This window comes from Triticum aestivum, chromosome 1B, assembly GCF_018294505.1.
Source record: "Triticum aestivum cultivar Chinese Spring chromosome 1B, IWGSC CS RefSeq v2.1, whole genome shotgun sequence".
Classification (NCBI taxonomy): domain Eukaryota; kingdom Viridiplantae; phylum Streptophyta; class Magnoliopsida; order Poales; family Poaceae; genus Triticum; species Triticum aestivum.
This window is the reverse complement of record NC_057795.1, coordinates 109602377-109619486: the sequence shown is the minus strand read 5'-3', so window position 1 is coordinate 109619486 and position 17110 is coordinate 109602377. Positions and strand designations below refer to the sequence as shown.

At 44.8% G+C, this 17110-nt stretch overlaps 1 protein-coding gene and 1 long non-coding RNA gene across 3 annotated transcripts; one reads left to right on the top strand and one right to left on the bottom strand.

Annotated features, from left to right (window-relative positions):
- Positions 1 to 5007: 5007 nt before the first annotated feature.
- Positions 5008 to 11939, bottom strand: LOC123077577 (transcription factor MYB77-like). The gene is made up of 3 exons (XM_044499873.1): positions 11617 to 11939; positions 11399 to 11525; positions 5008 to 5868 (listed from the first exon to the last, which is right to left on the bottom strand). Exons 1-3 carry the CDS (start codon positions 11937 to 11939, stop codon positions 5008 to 5010), a joined length of 1311 nt encoding a protein of 436 aa, XP_044355808.1.
- Positions 11940 to 12967: 1028 nt separating this feature from the next.
- LOC123087701 (uncharacterized) lies at positions 12968 to 14856 on the top strand. Of its 2 annotated transcripts, none has more exons than XR_006441489.1 (4): positions 12968 to 13486; positions 13771 to 13819; positions 14232 to 14303; positions 14436 to 14856. It is a non-coding gene; the product is annotated as an uncharacterized lncRNA (long non-coding RNA). The 2 variants fall into 2 exon arrangements; XR_006441490.1 differs by having other exon boundaries at positions 13964 to 14303.
- Positions 14857 to 17110: the final 2254 nt, after the last annotated feature.

The window sequence follows — 17110 nt, the reverse complement described above, 5'->3', positions numbered from 1 at the left end:
AATATGAATGTGTTTTGAGCTAATGCAACTAGCAACAGATTAAATGAAGTTGGTTTGAATACAAGATTCAAATTCCAACTCCATATATGGTTATTTAAATGCTCTTTAATTGATTTGTGCTAAACAGCAGCTATAAGTTGTTCTAACATGCATGAAAATGGTACAGATGGATTCCTTGAATTTTTCTGATAATTTTTCATATATAATTTATCTAATTTGGAGTTACGGTTAATTTCCTATGAATTTTAGAAGTTTTTACAATTTTCTGGAATTTCCTGATTATTTTTAAATCCAGAAAATACTTATTGCGTCAGCCCCACGTCACAGTGACGTCAGCAGGGTCAACTGGGCGCCCCAGGTCAACCCTGACCTGTGGGGCCCATATGTCAGCGTCACAGGTTAAACAGGGGGGGTTTAGTTTAGTTTAATTAAAGATTAGGGCACTAGGGCCCACATGTCAGTGTCAGCAGGGGGGTAATTAAATTAAAATAAACTAAACTAATTAACAGGGGGGCTGGCCCCACCTGTCATCGACCCAGGGGGGGTCAAACCCCTGGTCAGCAGGGCCTAACCTGCCGGCGGCTTGACGCCGGCGAGGCCGAGACGGCGGAGGCCTTCGGATTTCTTGCTCCGGCGGCCAAACGGGCGGATGAGGGCGTCTACGTGGAGCTGGGACTCGCCCGCATCCATCTGTGCAAACGGCAGGGGCTGAGGTGGCCCGAGCTCACCGGAGGCAAGCTCGCGGCGGTGGCCGGAGTTCGGGCGAGGTCGGGGTTGGCGTTAGGGGGCACGGGAGGGGAAGCTGGTGTATGAGTTAGGTTCCTGGTGAGGTGTGGAGCACGTTGCCGTGCTCGGTAGCTAGCTCCGGTGGCTCTGGCCTTGTCCGCGTCATCGCCGGCGGTGAGGAGCTCACGGCCCCGGTGAAAAGGGCGGCTAGCGTGCGGGAACGAGCGCGGGGAGGAGGGGAAATGGAAGAGGAGCTCATAGTGGATCCGTTAGAGGCAACGGCGAGGCCGGGGAGGGGCTGGAGCTCGCGAATCCTCGGAAGTTCGCCGGCGGCCGAAGGTTGGGGACGAGCTCCGGGAAGACGCTACAGGGCTCCCGCGGTCGAATGGGTTGGTGTAGAAGACGCAGAAGGCGATGGCGGCTCCTCTGAACTCATCGGAGAGGCACGGGGTGGACGGTGGCCGCGGTGATGCTCGTCGGCGGCGACGGGTGTGTTCGGTGGCTGCGCACGAGAGAGCCAGAGGAAGAGAGGAGCTCGGGGAGAGAGTGAGAGGCCTGGGGGGTGCGTGGCGTCGCGGACGGGGTCCAGGGCGACGAGAGGAAGCAGGAGGTGGCCAGGGGGAAGCAGGAGGTGGCCGAGGCCTCTCGGGCGCGCGCCACGCCTCGCCTCTGTTCGTCCTCCTGGCAGAGGAGGAAGAGGACAAGGGGGAGGAGGTGGGCTGGGCCGGCCAGATGGAGCTGGGCCAGGTAAGTGGCGCCAGGTAACTTCTCTCTCTGTTTTATTTTTTTCTTCTGTTTTGTTTATTTAATTTATTTTGCCACTGTTTTGAATTTTAAAATAATTCAAACAATGCCAAAAACTCCTCTGAATATTTTATATTGCTAGATGGACTTTTCCAAAAGCTTATAAAATATTTCAGGGGTATTTGAAATTATATTCTAATTATATGAATATAATTCAAATTCAAATAGCTAATGAATTAAATCCAAAGTCCCAAAAATAATTCCTTAAAAATGTTCAATATTTTGGTTGGGACCAGAACCCTTACCAAAAATTATCAAACATTTAAGAAGAGCATTTTGGAGCAATGGATGAGATTTCTAGGGTTTTGCCCCTCTTTTATTTAGGGTTTTGAGGCTTCCAAAATTCCTCAGTTCAAGTTTCAGAATTTAAACATGATGCACACATGAAGCTAGCCTAGAGCATTACCAGAAGCTAGGGATGTGACAATAGTCCGGATTCGTGTACATCCTAAATGGAGGAGCGGTGCACTGGATGAGTTCCAAGCAGGATACGGTGGCCGGTTCTACCACAGAAGCCGAATACATTGCGGCTTGTGAAGCTGCAAAGGAAGGTGTTTGGATCCGGCACTTTTTGGATGATCTTGGTATTTTCCCAGTCTCGGTGAAACCGTTGGACCTTTATTGTGATAATTCTGGTGCCATCGCACAAGCCAAGGAGCCGAGGAATCACCACAAGGTCAGACACATAGATCGGAAATATCACCTGATACGAAAGATCGTAAAGAATGGTGATGTAGAGTTATGCAAGATTCACACGGATGCAAATGTTGCAGATCCATTGACTAAGCCGCTTCCACAGCCCAAGCATGAGGGGCACGTTAGAGCTATGGGCATTCGATGTCTATTTGATTGACTCTAGTGCAAGTGGGAGACTGTTGGAGATATGCCCTAGAGGCAATCATGTATGATGATATTTCCTATGTGTTTATGAATAAAGATAGTCCTTGGACATTATCAATCATGTGTATCAGCAAGTATGTGACTTATTCGTGGGACTATGCATTGTATGATGACTGTCCTAAAAGGTCCCTAGTCGAAAGGGTTGTGTGGACGCAGAGCCAACTAGACTAGCATATGACACGATCGATGGCTCGGTCTCACTAGCCATGGAGCATTGGATGCTAACCAGATAATATGGACTTGGAAAGGTCTGGTCGGATTCCACATAGTCGGATCTGAGTCGAGATAAGGTTCAAGTCGGATAGACCAAACTATGAGACGCAGCGATATGTCATCTGTGAGTCTCTAGTACAACATACGTTCTATGTCCTAAGACCTGAGTTGACGCATGTACTTGGGATGGTGACAGACTTGCTTTGGGCCGACCAAACGCTACTCCGTGACTGGGTAGTTACAAAGGTAGGTTTCGGGTTTGTCCACTCCCATGCTGCGAGACATGGTCGAGCAAGATGGGATTTGCCCCTCTGACCAGGAGAGATATACTTTGGGCCCCTCATGTGATCCGACCAGGATAAGCATGGCCATGCAACAGGCATTATGAGATAATCCGGTTTGTGGTTGGTATCACTGGAACAAGAAAGAGGTCGGGAAAGCACAAGGATGACAGTCTCGCCTTGAGCCCGACAACATATATCGTGAGGCAAAGGGAACAGAAGTGTGACAAGTTGTACAGGTTCACCTAACCAGCTTCATAGTCTGCTTGGTGGTCGGCATGCCTTGCTAGAGGCTGCTACCAACCGTGCAGGTCGGAGGTGATCCGAACTGTGACCAAGCCAACTTGAACCTAACGGGTCGCGCGCTTAAGGGAAGGAACCTATGAGGTCGGATCCGAGGACACTGATCGGATGTGGTCCGAGCTGTATTCGGATTGTGGCCAAGTAGACTTTGGGCTTTAGGGTCCGTGCGAGGCCCAAGTGTTGAGCCCGCAACGGATGCCTATATAAAGTGGAGGTGCGGCACACTCATGTAGTTGATCGCTTCGGCACTGCGACTAGGGTTTGCATGTGTTGCAAATAGCCACCTCCACTCGCCGCCGACTGTGTGATCGGACCTAGCAGTCCGCCGCACAGTGTTCCTCCTGCACGCACGGATACCGTTAGAGTTGGTGCGCTTGAGCCGCTCCGGCGAACTTGTACGTGGGATCGGATGACCGGTTGTTCGAGGGAGATCGGATGAGGAGGAGACGATCCACGCGGACGCGCTGCCTCAACTCTTCCTCCGTTGCACGGCACTGCTCGTCTAGTGGTAATGAACTATGATCCATCTCCCGTGGAATGTTCTTGGTTGTTCTGCACGTAGGAAATTTTAATTTGCAGTCGACGCACCCTACCATAGAGCCCAACAAGTAGCTCCTTGCATCAAAGAGAGAGAAGACGCTATGATGCATGGCTCTGTCGGCCAATCAAGTTTGGAGAATATGAAGAGAATGTCAAAATCCCTCAATGCATATCGATCCCTTGATCGAGTGGAACTAGAAAAAAAATGAATAGGAAGTGCAATAGTGGAGGAGATAAAGGATATTGTTGAAAATATGCCGCTCTACGCAAAATTAGTGATAAATAATAATGACATGGCTTCACCAAATTTCTAAAAGGAGACCGTAAGCATATGCACAAGTGGAATACTAACTCCTAAATGTTTTTTTGCTAAGAAACAAGTATACACTTTATGTAGTTCATTCAACAGCATTTTCACAACTTCATCATGTGTTTGAACTATATTTTTCATGTGTTTCAACTACATATATCACTCGTTCAACCACAATATTTCAACTGCATCGCATGTTTCAGTTGCACTTTTAAAACTGCATTGCCTAATGCTACACTATATGAATTGCGATGTTTGCAACACATCTATATATTTTTCAACTGCACTTATTCAACTCTATCAACTGAAGCTCAAGTGTATCTCAACTAGTACAACAAAGTAACCGCCTATTTAGCCATTCCTTTTTCGTTTTAGTTAATTTGCTGGCCACCCTTTTCCCTCCTCTAGTGGTTTCCTCTTCCTACTGACCCATTCGTATCGTCGGCAGGACCGCCGCCTCCACCCTAACTGACAACGCTGCCACACGTTGCCTCACTAACCTTTCTTGTCCGATCTATTGCTGCTCATGCCTTCCCTCTAATTCCCACCCACCACGCCATGTATTCTATCATTGACAACCACACACCTCTCAATCTGAACCTATTAACCCTACACGAATTCTCCATGGAGATGCCGAGGCTAGCAGCATCGTTTCTGTCTCAAGTACATTAGAGATGTCTCGGCTGGCCATCTCACCTTTGCAATTGCCTCGTTTGCTACCTCTTCTCTACCGAACTCGACTGAAATGATTTCCCAAGGATTAGCAAACATGAGCAAATTAATGTACTTCCCCAAATGGACCACATAAAGTACCTTCACAAAATACTCAAATCAAACAAAGTACATAAGCACAACACACATATAATCTCATTGTTCTCCTTAGACATGAAATCCTATGGGGACATGTATGTCTCACTTGAATCTAGTTAGTCAATTGAGGGTGACCACCTCCCGGTCCTGCGGGGCAAACTCCCTCGAGGCCATCTGCACCACATCGATGTCATCAGGGTCGTTACCGCTACCACTACCTCCAGCAGGGTTGCTCGGACCAGCCACGTCCATGCCGTAGTAGTAGGACCAATTGCCAGCTCCACCACCCATGTTGCCAAGTTGGTTATTGGCAAAGGAATGACGGTGCATCTCTGCCACCGCCTTCAGGTTGCTTGCCGGGAGGGTATGTTGTCTGGTGAACACGGACATGCTCATGCTCCCATCGGGAACCTGTTGGATGTCTTGCTCACAAACCATCTGCGCCGGCGACAAACCGTAGGACAGGTGGTGGTTTAGGTGCCCGTTGGGAGGGATGTAGTATGAGTACCCCTCGTTTTGCCCATCGGCGAGATTCAAATCTGGCGCCCAATACTGCATGTTGGTCGGGTTTGGGTGGTAGTACATACCAGTCATGGCCGGATTGGGGTAGGTCTGGTGCGCCTGCATGGTAGGGGTGATGATGACAGCAGTGTCTCTGTCGGCCATCCCCATCCGCCCACCGTGCTCTTGGTCATGATACAACGGTGACACCGGAGGTGTCTCCGTGGGTGATCCGGTGTGTGGCTCCAGGCTACGGATGTACTTCGCAAGACGGGAGAGCTGGCTAGGTGGTGGCTGCTCGCTGTTCCTCTTCTTGAGTTGGCGCTTCGAGTTCAGACTGCGCTTGGTGGCATTGTAGTGGTTCTTGATGGTGTTCGCCGGCCGGCCAGAGAGTAGCCGGGCGATCACCGACCAATGGTTCCCCCAGGTCTGATGCAACTCAATCAGCTTCATGTCTTCCGCATCGGTCCAGATTTTCGTCTGCAAGGGAAGTATTCATGAGTTAATTATTTTTGGCATAACATTCTATTGAAGTACAACTGAACACACCACAACACATCGAAAGTAGTATCTACTACCTTTACTTTTTAACACAACACAACACTCATGTGCACAGAAGCATTATTTAATTAGAAGTCAGTCGAGAGTCATTTTTCTACCATGCATGGAAATGCCATGCATGCATCCACCGTTCATCATTGCTTTTAGATTTATCTTACCTTTTTTGGTTGTTGGCAAAATTTGTGTTGTTTAAGAGTACCAAAATTTTATTAAAATATTTATCTTGTTTCTAATGCTTAGCCCCCACAATAGCCCAAAGAGGCATCTCATCTTGGATGAGGCGAGCAATGACTGCCATCGGCATCACTTTATTTTGAAAGACATATGTGTTCCTTTCCTTCAAAATCTCCCATCGAACAAGAAGGAGCAAAGAATATAGAGATTTCCTCGGTTGCAAATTATTGAGGAGGACTTCTTTCCACCAAGACCACGTCATTTCAAAATGATGACAAAGCATCATACTAGCATGACGACCAAGATAAGAGATCATGTCATTCCAGACTTGAGGCAAGAACCGACACTTGATGACGAGGCGAGCAACTAATTCTTGCACTTGGTTGCAAAGAGGGCACCAGACGCAATTTGGTCACTCTCAAAATTGCAACCTCTGTTGTTCAGTCCTATTTTTGATGGATAACCAAGCAAAGAACTTACATTTTAGGATGCCCAAACCTTCCAAGTTGTGGAATGCAAGTTGGATCAGATGAGGCCGATGAACTGAGCCTTGTAAGCCTAGGAGGTGGTATAATTCCCATCGTTGGTCAGCTTTCTCATGGTTGTATCTTGAATGTCTGGTTGGATGACGACATGAATTGGCAAGTTTGTCTTACAGAATGACGAATTATTGGATGTGCTCTAGCTTGAGGCCTCCTTGACTATTAGTCTGTAGAACCCAAAACTTATCTCTTAAAACCTTGTCCATAATGCCACCTTTCTTGTGGGATTTTTCTTTTAAAATGGTGCGATATCTTTATGCATCAGTCCCTCCAGCCATGATGACTCCCAAAATTTGGCTTTAGTTTTTTCACCATTCATACCTAAGTGGCCGCCACTAATAGATCACTTCATCATTGTTGCATGACATCCCCATACCGCACCTCACCCTCTGTGGGTCATCCTAGTCAAGCAGTAACCATAGTAAGCGAAGCATGATGGCAAACTTCCAAGATTAAGAATTTTTGGGCCAACAAACTCCCCCACCTTGCAAAGTTGCTCCCAGTTAACTTTGCACTTGCCTCCAATATAAGACAAACTTCTTAAAAATCTCCATGAGGAGGTCAAATATTGTAAGATGGTGTATGGCCACAACCGTGAGAAGCGCCTTGACCAAGACCATGCAAGCTGCGGTATCAAAATATTTCCCTCTCCAAGGTGCTAAATTCCCAGTTTCTCAATATTCAAAGTGTTGAAAGCGGACCATCCTTAATATTTTGACCATGAGGGATAGTGCAAGGTAACATATGGGGAAGGATCAGAACCATGCCGGGAAAGACTAGAGTATGTCATCAAGGTTGGTGTTATTGCACCAGATAGGCGCAACATGGATCTTTCTACAATTTGTAACAAGGCTAATAGTATATCCAGAAGAGGCAACCATGGTGGTGAGGAATTAGACTTCTTGCTTGATAGGGGAACATAAAACAACCACATCATCAAGGTAAAGGGAACCATGAATGCTCGTGTGACGCCCACCAAGAGGATGGGGTTTTCCTTAGGTCATATAACTGCTAAATATATGGTGCAACAGGTCAATGGAGAGCTCAAAGAGCAAATGGGACAGTGCACCCCTGAAAATGCCCACAACCATGCTTGATCTGGTCCTCGGCAATCCCATTGAGCAAAACTCGCGAAGAAGTCAAGGAGGGGAGGGTCAAGATTCATCCCCAGATGTGGCCTTGGAAGCCATGGTGACTAAACATTTATGTAAAATGTCCCCACCTAAAGGAATCAAAGGCCTTCTTTACGTTGAGCTTGAAGAGGAGCAAGTGTGTCTTGATGTGGTAAAAATCTTCTAGCCACATTGGGCACATAAATGAAGTTATCATGGATGCTTCTCCTCTTAATGAAAGCAATTTGTGCAATGGAAACAATATCATTCATGTGCAGAGCCAACCTCATGCAAAGAGTTTTGCCAATGAGCTTGGCCACGCCATGCATAAGGCTAATAAGCCCAAAATACTCATTCAGTGAACAAGGGATCATGTTGTGGGAACCAAGCCACAAATCTCGAGGATCGCAGGTCTTAAAGAGGGAGATGTAACACTTGTTACTTTCACCTGAGGATCAATGGGCAGAGGAGGAAAAATCTTATATAATGTCTCAAACATGGGAGTGACTGGGTGATGGATCATGAATGCATCATTAGGTGAACCAAGGGATCAGGTTGTCCCCGTGATGTACTCACTCGTCGGGGATGGCATCGCATGGCCACCTTTGCCACAATGCTCCATCAAAGCATCCTCCATACTATATTCATTCACCAGGTGGTTCATCCAAAAATCTGAATTATTGACGAGAGACGGGCAATATATTTCAACACTTCCCCTCACGTCTAGGCTATTTTAGTCCTTAGGCGTGGGATCGATGTACGGCATAGAGTCTTTACTAATACTGCATTAGTAGGGTCTTGAACTTGAGACCTCTTGGAATGGATACCATATTGAACTCATGCTCCACCAGCACATCCAAAAAACCGAACTGGTTGAGAGAGATGGGTAATATATTTCTACACTCCACAATCATCGTCAAATCTTAGTCAAGTTTGAAAAGCGTCTGGAGTGCGACGCTATGTCTGGTAGCCTCTCCTAGAATAGAGCCACAAAGATTTAGTCTCTTCCTCATTGACTTGTTTAACCTCACCAATGACTCCTATCCATTGGTAAAGAAGCCTCTGCAGGAGCTGGGCGATGGGAATGACCCTGTTCTTGGCATGCAAGCATGGGCTATGCTGACTTTTCGAAGTCGGTGAACTTCACGAGTGTCTGCCTCCTTGTTGTGGGTGACTAGGGTGGAGTGGAGCTAGGAGCAGGGAGAATGGGTGGCAACACTAACACAAAAAGTGGTGTGCGGGGCAAGGGCCCTGCCAGGAGCGCAACTAGCATGCAAAGCATCCAATCGTGATCATTGGATTGTTGTCCAAGAGCACTAGGAATTCCGCGAAGCGAGGTATGAAGATGGGATGCGGTTCTTCATCATGCCCAAAGAGGAACGGGGGGGTCAGTGCATGGGTTTATGCATGCACAACTCATCATAGGACTCATGGCAGTGAGTAGGGCGCTTGGTGCATGGGCTGGTGGCGTGCAAATCTCCCTCAGCAAAGGAGGCCGCACTTGCATATCAAAATATGGTCCGCCTTGTGCAGTCAGTTTGGTCTGGAGGGAGTGGAGCGGAGCTCAATTTTGTCGCAGTCCACACATATCTCAAATGCTAACCCGAGAGCAGGAGCATCTACTCATATTCACCAAATTCAGGAAAACCATAGTAAATAAAAAGCAGCAATTTCACAAATAAACACCATCAAATTTTTGGAACATGTGTATCATCCGCCTATCAACATGTGACTTATTTTATCTATATGATTGAACTAATAAAAGTACCACATCTCAAATGCAATTTGTGTGCTGGAATGACTCTTACTTTAGGGAATACCCAATTGTGGCAAGCCGCAAATATGCAGCAGCAATAATTTGACAAATAATCAAGACAAAAAAATTGGTAATCTTATCTCTATCCAGGGAACATTCCTGGGGACGAAATCCCAGCAAATGCCCCACAGACCATAGGATCAAGATCTGATGGTGGCAGTTTTCTTTTATGAAGATGCACTAAAAATAAAAAATGACATGCTTTTTGTTGTTGTCAAAAATACCATCCCCAAACACTAAAACTGCCAGCTCCGCCATTTGCAAATGCCATCCTAGACAGCGAACGGTAGCTGGCTATTGTGGTCCAAATTCAGTAATGTTCGGGCGATCACTTAGTGGCCAAGAATTTTAAAAATTAGGACACACTATGTCAATTAGCAAATTTGGATATTTGTAAAAGTGCAAGTGTGATTTTTTATTTATGGATTGAACACAAAATTCACATACACATTTCAAATGCTAATGTGTGGGCAGGAACATCGGTCCCTATTAATTTCCCAAAATTAGTTTTAGTGGTCTAAATGAAGAAAGTAATTACCACATTCACAGAGTAGACTAAATACATGCAATACTACTAACTATTTTTCGGGAGTTAATACCCACTTCCGAATGGTGACCAAACTATAGGTGCAAATCTTTGGATGTATAATCACATGATTCAACTAAAGAAAGTACGACATCTCAAATGCTAATTTGTAGGCTGGAACATCGACTCTTACTTTAGGAATAGCAAACTGTCGCAAGTCACAAATAGGTAGAAGCAATAACTTGACAAATAATCAAGATAATTTTTTAATTGGATTATCACTTAGAGGCCAATAATATCTTCTCTTCTCTACTACTTAAAAAGAACCTAATGTTCACATTTCACCCTCTCCTTTGTCAAACCTCTCTCTATATATAGTTCCCCCTTCCGTTCTCCTATATGATTTTTCTCTCAGATAATAACATATTTTGGCAAGTCAATAAATTTTTACCAAATGAGTGATTAACAATAAGATGATCTTTTGACTCCCATCTCTGATCTTTCTCCTAAATAATATTTTCTTTGGTAATTCTATAAATTCTTACCAAATAAGTGCTTAACAATAAGATGACAGGTAAATCATGATAATTGCATACAAAAACTTCCTAAGATTATAATAATAGATGTGCAATCACGGGCTAATCTACGAGAATGTTTATACTCCCATTGCAATGCATGGGCAATTATCTAGTTTAATAAAAAATGAGACACAATGTCAATTACTCCCTTCGTTCACAAATATAAGATGTTCTAACTTTTTTTTTGAATTGTATGTATATAGATTTGTTTTAGCGTGTTTGTTCACTTATTCAATCATTGTAGTGCATATTGAAACATCTAAAACATCTTATATTTGTAAATGAAGGGAGTAGTAAATTTGGATATTTCCACGTGCAAGTGAGATTTTATTTATCTACGGATTGAACACAGAATCCTTGTACAAGTTTCAAATGCTAATGTGTGGGCAGGAACATCAATCCCATTAATTTAGAAAATCACTTCCCTACAAATTTCTTTCTTCAAAAAAAAATACTTGGGTGATCATTTAGTAGCCTCAATGAAGAAATTAATTGCCACATTTACTGATTAGACTAAAGACATGCAAGACTACTAACTATTTATCCGGGATTTAATACCCACTTCCAAATGGTGACGAATCAGATTAACGCAATGAATAATTTCTTTCGTAAGCACACTTGATCATAGATCATCAAAATTCCCCAGACCAAGCTGCTAAAAAGGACTAGGGAGTTAAGAAATTTAGATCTTGCGAGATCACCTTAATGTTGGGGTCAAGTTGGTTGGTCCATCTCTCCCGACACTGCTTTCCGCTCCGGCCAGGGAGGTACATCGCGATATTCTTCCAATTCCCTATGCCGAACTCATGCACCTTCGCCCTCAGCAGCCTGCAAAAAAATCACAAAGAAAACTGATGATGTTGTAGCTAATGAAGGTCAAAGAAAAAGGTTTACAATTAGGGTTGGATTTTCTACATACGTGTCTTCCTCCACGGTCCATGACCCTTTGAACTGTCTCAGCCGCTGACCGCTGGATCTGGCACACAACGGCCCCCGAGCAGGCGCCGCGATTGCCATAGGAGCGTCGCTGCTCCCGTAGCCAGGGAAGCTGGTGGGATCCATCTCGTTGATGCCACCAAAAGCTCTTGATCTGGCTCCCGGGGTGATGACCACCCCGGCTGGAGCACCACCATCATTATGGACGAAGTGTTGTCCAATACCGCCATGCCCGGAGCTCGTGTAGTGGTTCTCGGCCGCCGAGGCCGCCACATCCCAGTCGAAACAGGCACTCCATTCAGCCATCAATGCGGCCTCCAAGGTCGGATCAGAGCAATGGAAGCAGGATCACTTGCGGTAGAGATGGGGCAAGCAAAGCAAGAAGAAGGGGAGTAGTCTTTGGCTCTTCTTCGGGAGAAATGCCTGTGTGAGAGATGGGTCGATGGGTCTACGCCTGATATAGAAGAGGACGACGCCCATACCCCCATCGGCCCGTCGATTCTCCGCCCCCAGCTCCTCATCACGCGAGCAGGAGGCGTCCCACATGGCAATAACGTTCCGACTACAGGTTTTGAAGTTTGTTGTAGACCCTATGCACTGGGCGTATGCAGTCTGTGGAGAGGTTTGCGTGGTCCAGGATGGGTCATACATGTTAGTACAGATATGCGAAGCGCAGCACCCGTGCCCGTATGGAGGTATGCACGCAAATTCAGGGGAAACGGCAACGCTTGTTGGTGTGCTTCGTGATCATTTGCAGCTAAGCAGATACCTTGTTTGGATATAGCGTGATAAATGTTTCCTAAAATCTTGAAAGTGCCCACGCAATTTCTGGTTGAAACGAGCGGCCGGATGCTCGCCGCTCGATCAAACGCGGCCCGGCCCGCAACAGTGCACACGTGATTTTATCCCAACCGTAGCGGACGCGTTAGGAGACAAACAGCCCAATCGATTCTTTTTTTTTCATGGTAATATGCGTCTCATTCACATCATCTACTATATCTAAATAGGGGATCCCCAATTCAAAATAAATAAATAAATAAGGGATCCCCACTTACCTTATTTCTCTTCATCCACAGCGAGCCACGTCATCTGAATTATTCTAGCCGTTGATCCAGTATAGCATAGCAATCTACAGGCGTCCGATCAGGAGGTGATGAAATTTACGGGGGGCTGCCACCGCTAAGTGGAAAATAACGTTTCGTGTGTCCTTTTTTTAGGGCTGTTTCGTGTGTCCTGTGTGCGCTGAACTATCCGAGCCAGGCTTTCGTAGGTGGGCTGGGCTTTTTGATTGTTGGTGGGTATTAGGACCCGTTCTTAGCCCATTCCACGTTGCATTCCTTATGCTGCCCCGTCCAGCCGCCGCCACGACCGGTGCTCCCTGCCCAATCCCAAGACCAGCCGTCGGCTCCGCTCCGCGGCCAGCCGCCGCCACGCTGGTCGCTTCCAAGCCAGTCTCCCGGTTAGCCGCCGCCACGCCCGACGCTCTGCCGGCCAGCCGCCGTCGCCGCGACCGACGCTCCTCCGCCGGTTGCCGGTGCCACGAACTGACGTACAGTACCATATTTTGATTGATTTAACACATGCTCCTGCAAATCTGAATCCCCGTTGGATAGAGTGAAAACATGCAGGTCTTGAGATTCCGTCATATCTCGTTTAGACTTGCGGTTGGCTAATTCTTCAGATTCTCCATGTTGAAGTCCCCCTGTAATACAATTTATTTATTCATCTATTAACTTCAGATTGTCTAAGCATCCGTCAGATTGGTAAAAGATGCCAAGTGGACTTTTTGATTTTCAGGGTCTTGCTTGCTGGCAAGCACATCAATTATTTGCTAAAATGTCATGCTAAAAAAGGTGGGTGAAGTTTTTACACAGGCTGTTTGTTAAGGATAAATACTTCAACCTTTCAACCAATTCTACAGAGACAAGTAATTTCCAGATATATTTAAACTTGGAATTATAAGTTGGCATGTTTATTTATATGAACATGTGTTCCTCTTTTTCATGGGTAATCATATTAACGTGTTCAACACATAGACTAGATTTTTGTCAACCGTTTCAGTTTATTGTTTGTTTCTTTTATTGTCACATGCTACTATGTTAGTGTGACAACGGTTCTCTACTTCATTGTCATATAGGATTCCTTCCGCTTGAATTGTGGTGTCCACAACTATCCTGCAAAATTTGGTACGTATGCTGCCTATCGATTTGCTACCCAAATTTGAAAAGCTGTATGTCCTTGGTAACAACTTATTACACACACCATTTATATCTTTTGTATCCACTGACATCTTTGTCACTAATGCCACCTATTATTTTCTTTATATCAAGGAATCAACAACATATGCATGGAAATATTCACAGTATATGCTGATGTACATCAAATTTCTCCTTCGTCCATGGTGTTGTAAATCAAGAAAAGAAATATTCATGCAGCCATATCAACAGCCAACTGCCCCTTCTCAAATCATGTTGTATTTATTGACTTCTCACATTTTAAGTCCATTTTCTGGAAGTTAACAATTTTCATATTAGTTTTATGCCTGGAGCAAGTCGAGTCGATTCTCTAATCATAACATGCATATTTCATGTCTTTCAGGTACTGTGACACTAGCTTTATGATGGGGATATGAAGTGCGCATCCAGAATTGACTAAATTTCATAGTCGAAGGTATGGTTGTTGATTGATGTTTTGCTTACACACGCAAATGCATGTGAAGATATTTTCTCCCATAAATAATGATATTTCTCACCTGCAAAAAAAAAACAATGATACTTATGAGAGTATCTTTTTCTATCATAGAAAAAGAGGGCGATGGTTGGCAAGAATGATAATAGTGCGGACTGAGTTAAGAGGGACTTGATCAGTATGAGAAAAACTATTTCTTGCATGTTGCTTTGGTAATATTTTGTTTGGGCATATAGTGAGCCCACTTAAGAAATCAGATTATGTACTAACAATATGTGTATTGTTCTCTTGCTTGCATGTTCAGTTTCGCTCTATTGGCTCCAAATTTGTTTTCCAGATGAATACCTTATTTAAGATAACGTGTGGCAATTTTTTGAAGTTATCATGGACGATGTGTATTGAATGGTCGGAGAATATGTATGTAGTTAATGTTTTCCTTCTTGAAAGAAAATGAAATTTCGTTAACTATTTCTTTGCACTTTGTATACACCATTTCGTTACATGCTTCATGTTTTTAATTTTTTAAATGAATAAATTGAGGAAACTTTACATTTGCTTTGCATTGATTTTATTTGATTTTGTAGCAGCTATTTATACATTTATTTAGCAAGATTAACGCAGCAACGCGCGGGGTATTATCTAGTAAAGATCAAAGTACATGTCATGTAAGGATCGATAAGACAAAACTAAATGACAGTGAACTTGACATCAACGCCCGTCACCTACCTCCGGCATCACCCAACAGCCATCGAAGAAAAGAATGACAGTTCACCTCCTCACCCGAGCTCGACGCAGCTCCATCGCTGAATATGCAGCTTTGCGGGCCTTCAAGGTGGCTCACTAATAGTGAAACCCTTACCGTTGAATGAATCAGACCGGAGCAAACATCCTGGACACGCCATCAAACTCTAGATCTGGCACCCCACCATGACTAATACGCCGAAGGAGAAAACCATATCCACCATCCACGAACCACAAACTCAACACACGTTATGTATACTAGACGTCCTCGATTCAGACGACAATCTGCATCCCAATCCATTTGCTTCGTTCGTGTCTCTCCCGAAAGAATTTTCCTACGACTGGAACCCCATCCCAACCTCACGGACGCAGCGCGCCTCCCGCCGCCACCAGCCCCAGCGCACCGGCCATCGCGGCCCACACAGCCGGATACGACCTCCCATTGTCATCTTCCTCCCGGCCGGTGATCCCACGCATCTGAGGTCCTCTACACACTGCCACCCTGGTCCTGGTCCCTAGCGCCTCACTGCCCAAGGCCCTCTGTTGGCCTTCGCCCAGGGTTTCCACACGCCTCCTCCTGAGGTCGAGCAGGTGAGGCAGCTGGCGGCACTCCTCGATCTACGGATGGCTGTGTAGCTCACCTAGTCAGACTGCACATCTGCTTGCAGATCTTCTCAGTCTGCCTTTAAGTCTTCGAGCTTGATATGCATGTCCAGGGGGAGTTGTACACCCACACATTGAACTTCTGATTTCTTCTCGTTTCTCGACGAAGAAAATCACAGTCTTATTACTAGACTTTACAACTCATTTCTTTTGATAGTCAGGATACTGGGTGGGTTAATCGGAAGAGACTGTTTTTCTTCTGTTTTGTGCTGCCGTTGCTTAAGAGTAGCAGATTTGGGCCTGCCTCATTCTGATTTGCCGAGACGACGGCCAGACAGGTGCATGTTGTCATTATTTGGGTAGACTAGACCATTATGGCACGCATTGCCGTGCCCATCAATTTTGACAGTAAGATGGTAGGAGTTACAAAAAATACAAAGGGGCATGCATCGTGAGTTTTTAGTGCTTGAAATCATCCATTATTCTGAAGAAGACCATGGAAAGGAGCCAATGGACCAAATCCAGCCATTTAGAACAAGTGATATAACACCAAGAAATAAATTGGCTAACACAAAAGCGTAGGAAACATGACTTCTTTGGTATGTTCCACATCGATCTTTTGGAGAAAGTTCAACATAAGCTTAGGGATAATGATATACTTGGGAGTAGTAACTAATATAGCTATTCAACAACCAACTTTTGTTCATCATACGTTTCTTACTTACATATCTTAACTTCATCATGAACAAAAAGAGTAGTGTGCTAGCCCTGTCAAGACACTTTCGGGAATTCTGAACAAATTGTATCAAATACAAATTAGTATAAATCTAATTCTGAAATTTAAAGATTACACAGTAGCAATCATGTCCCCAAACTGCAACAACTTGTCATTAGCATATGTGTCAACCTACCAGAACAGTCTAAGAAGTTATACCACAAGAAATTTAAGTTAAATGGAAGGATGCGACCATAGTACTTCATGATACGTTCCAATTTGCCTCGAGGCAACTGTAAATCTGGTCAGTGACTGGAGCGTATGGACGTCGAGGAAGATATCAGTGAGTCTTTCCTCTATAATCTAACAAATGGCCATCATCATTACATCTAACATGCAGTCAAGAATATAGCCATGAATAAAAAAAAAATCAACCACACATGGTGTAGTCGAGTACGGAAGCACAATGATAACTTTTTTGCATAGATAACCTAAATACAAAATTTGCAAATTTGCAAACTTGAAAGACCATCCTAATATCTGAATATGAGCAGTTTAGTATTCCTTTCCTTTTTCTTTTCAAGATCTTATTATGTGTTCCTCGATCTTCCAAGAAATAGCAAGTTTGTGCAAGTCAAAGCACCTTTGAGGGTTAGTGCTCTTACCATACTTGATCTGCAGATCACTTTAATCTCCAAACTGACTCAGGAAAAAATGAACGCAGAAAAAG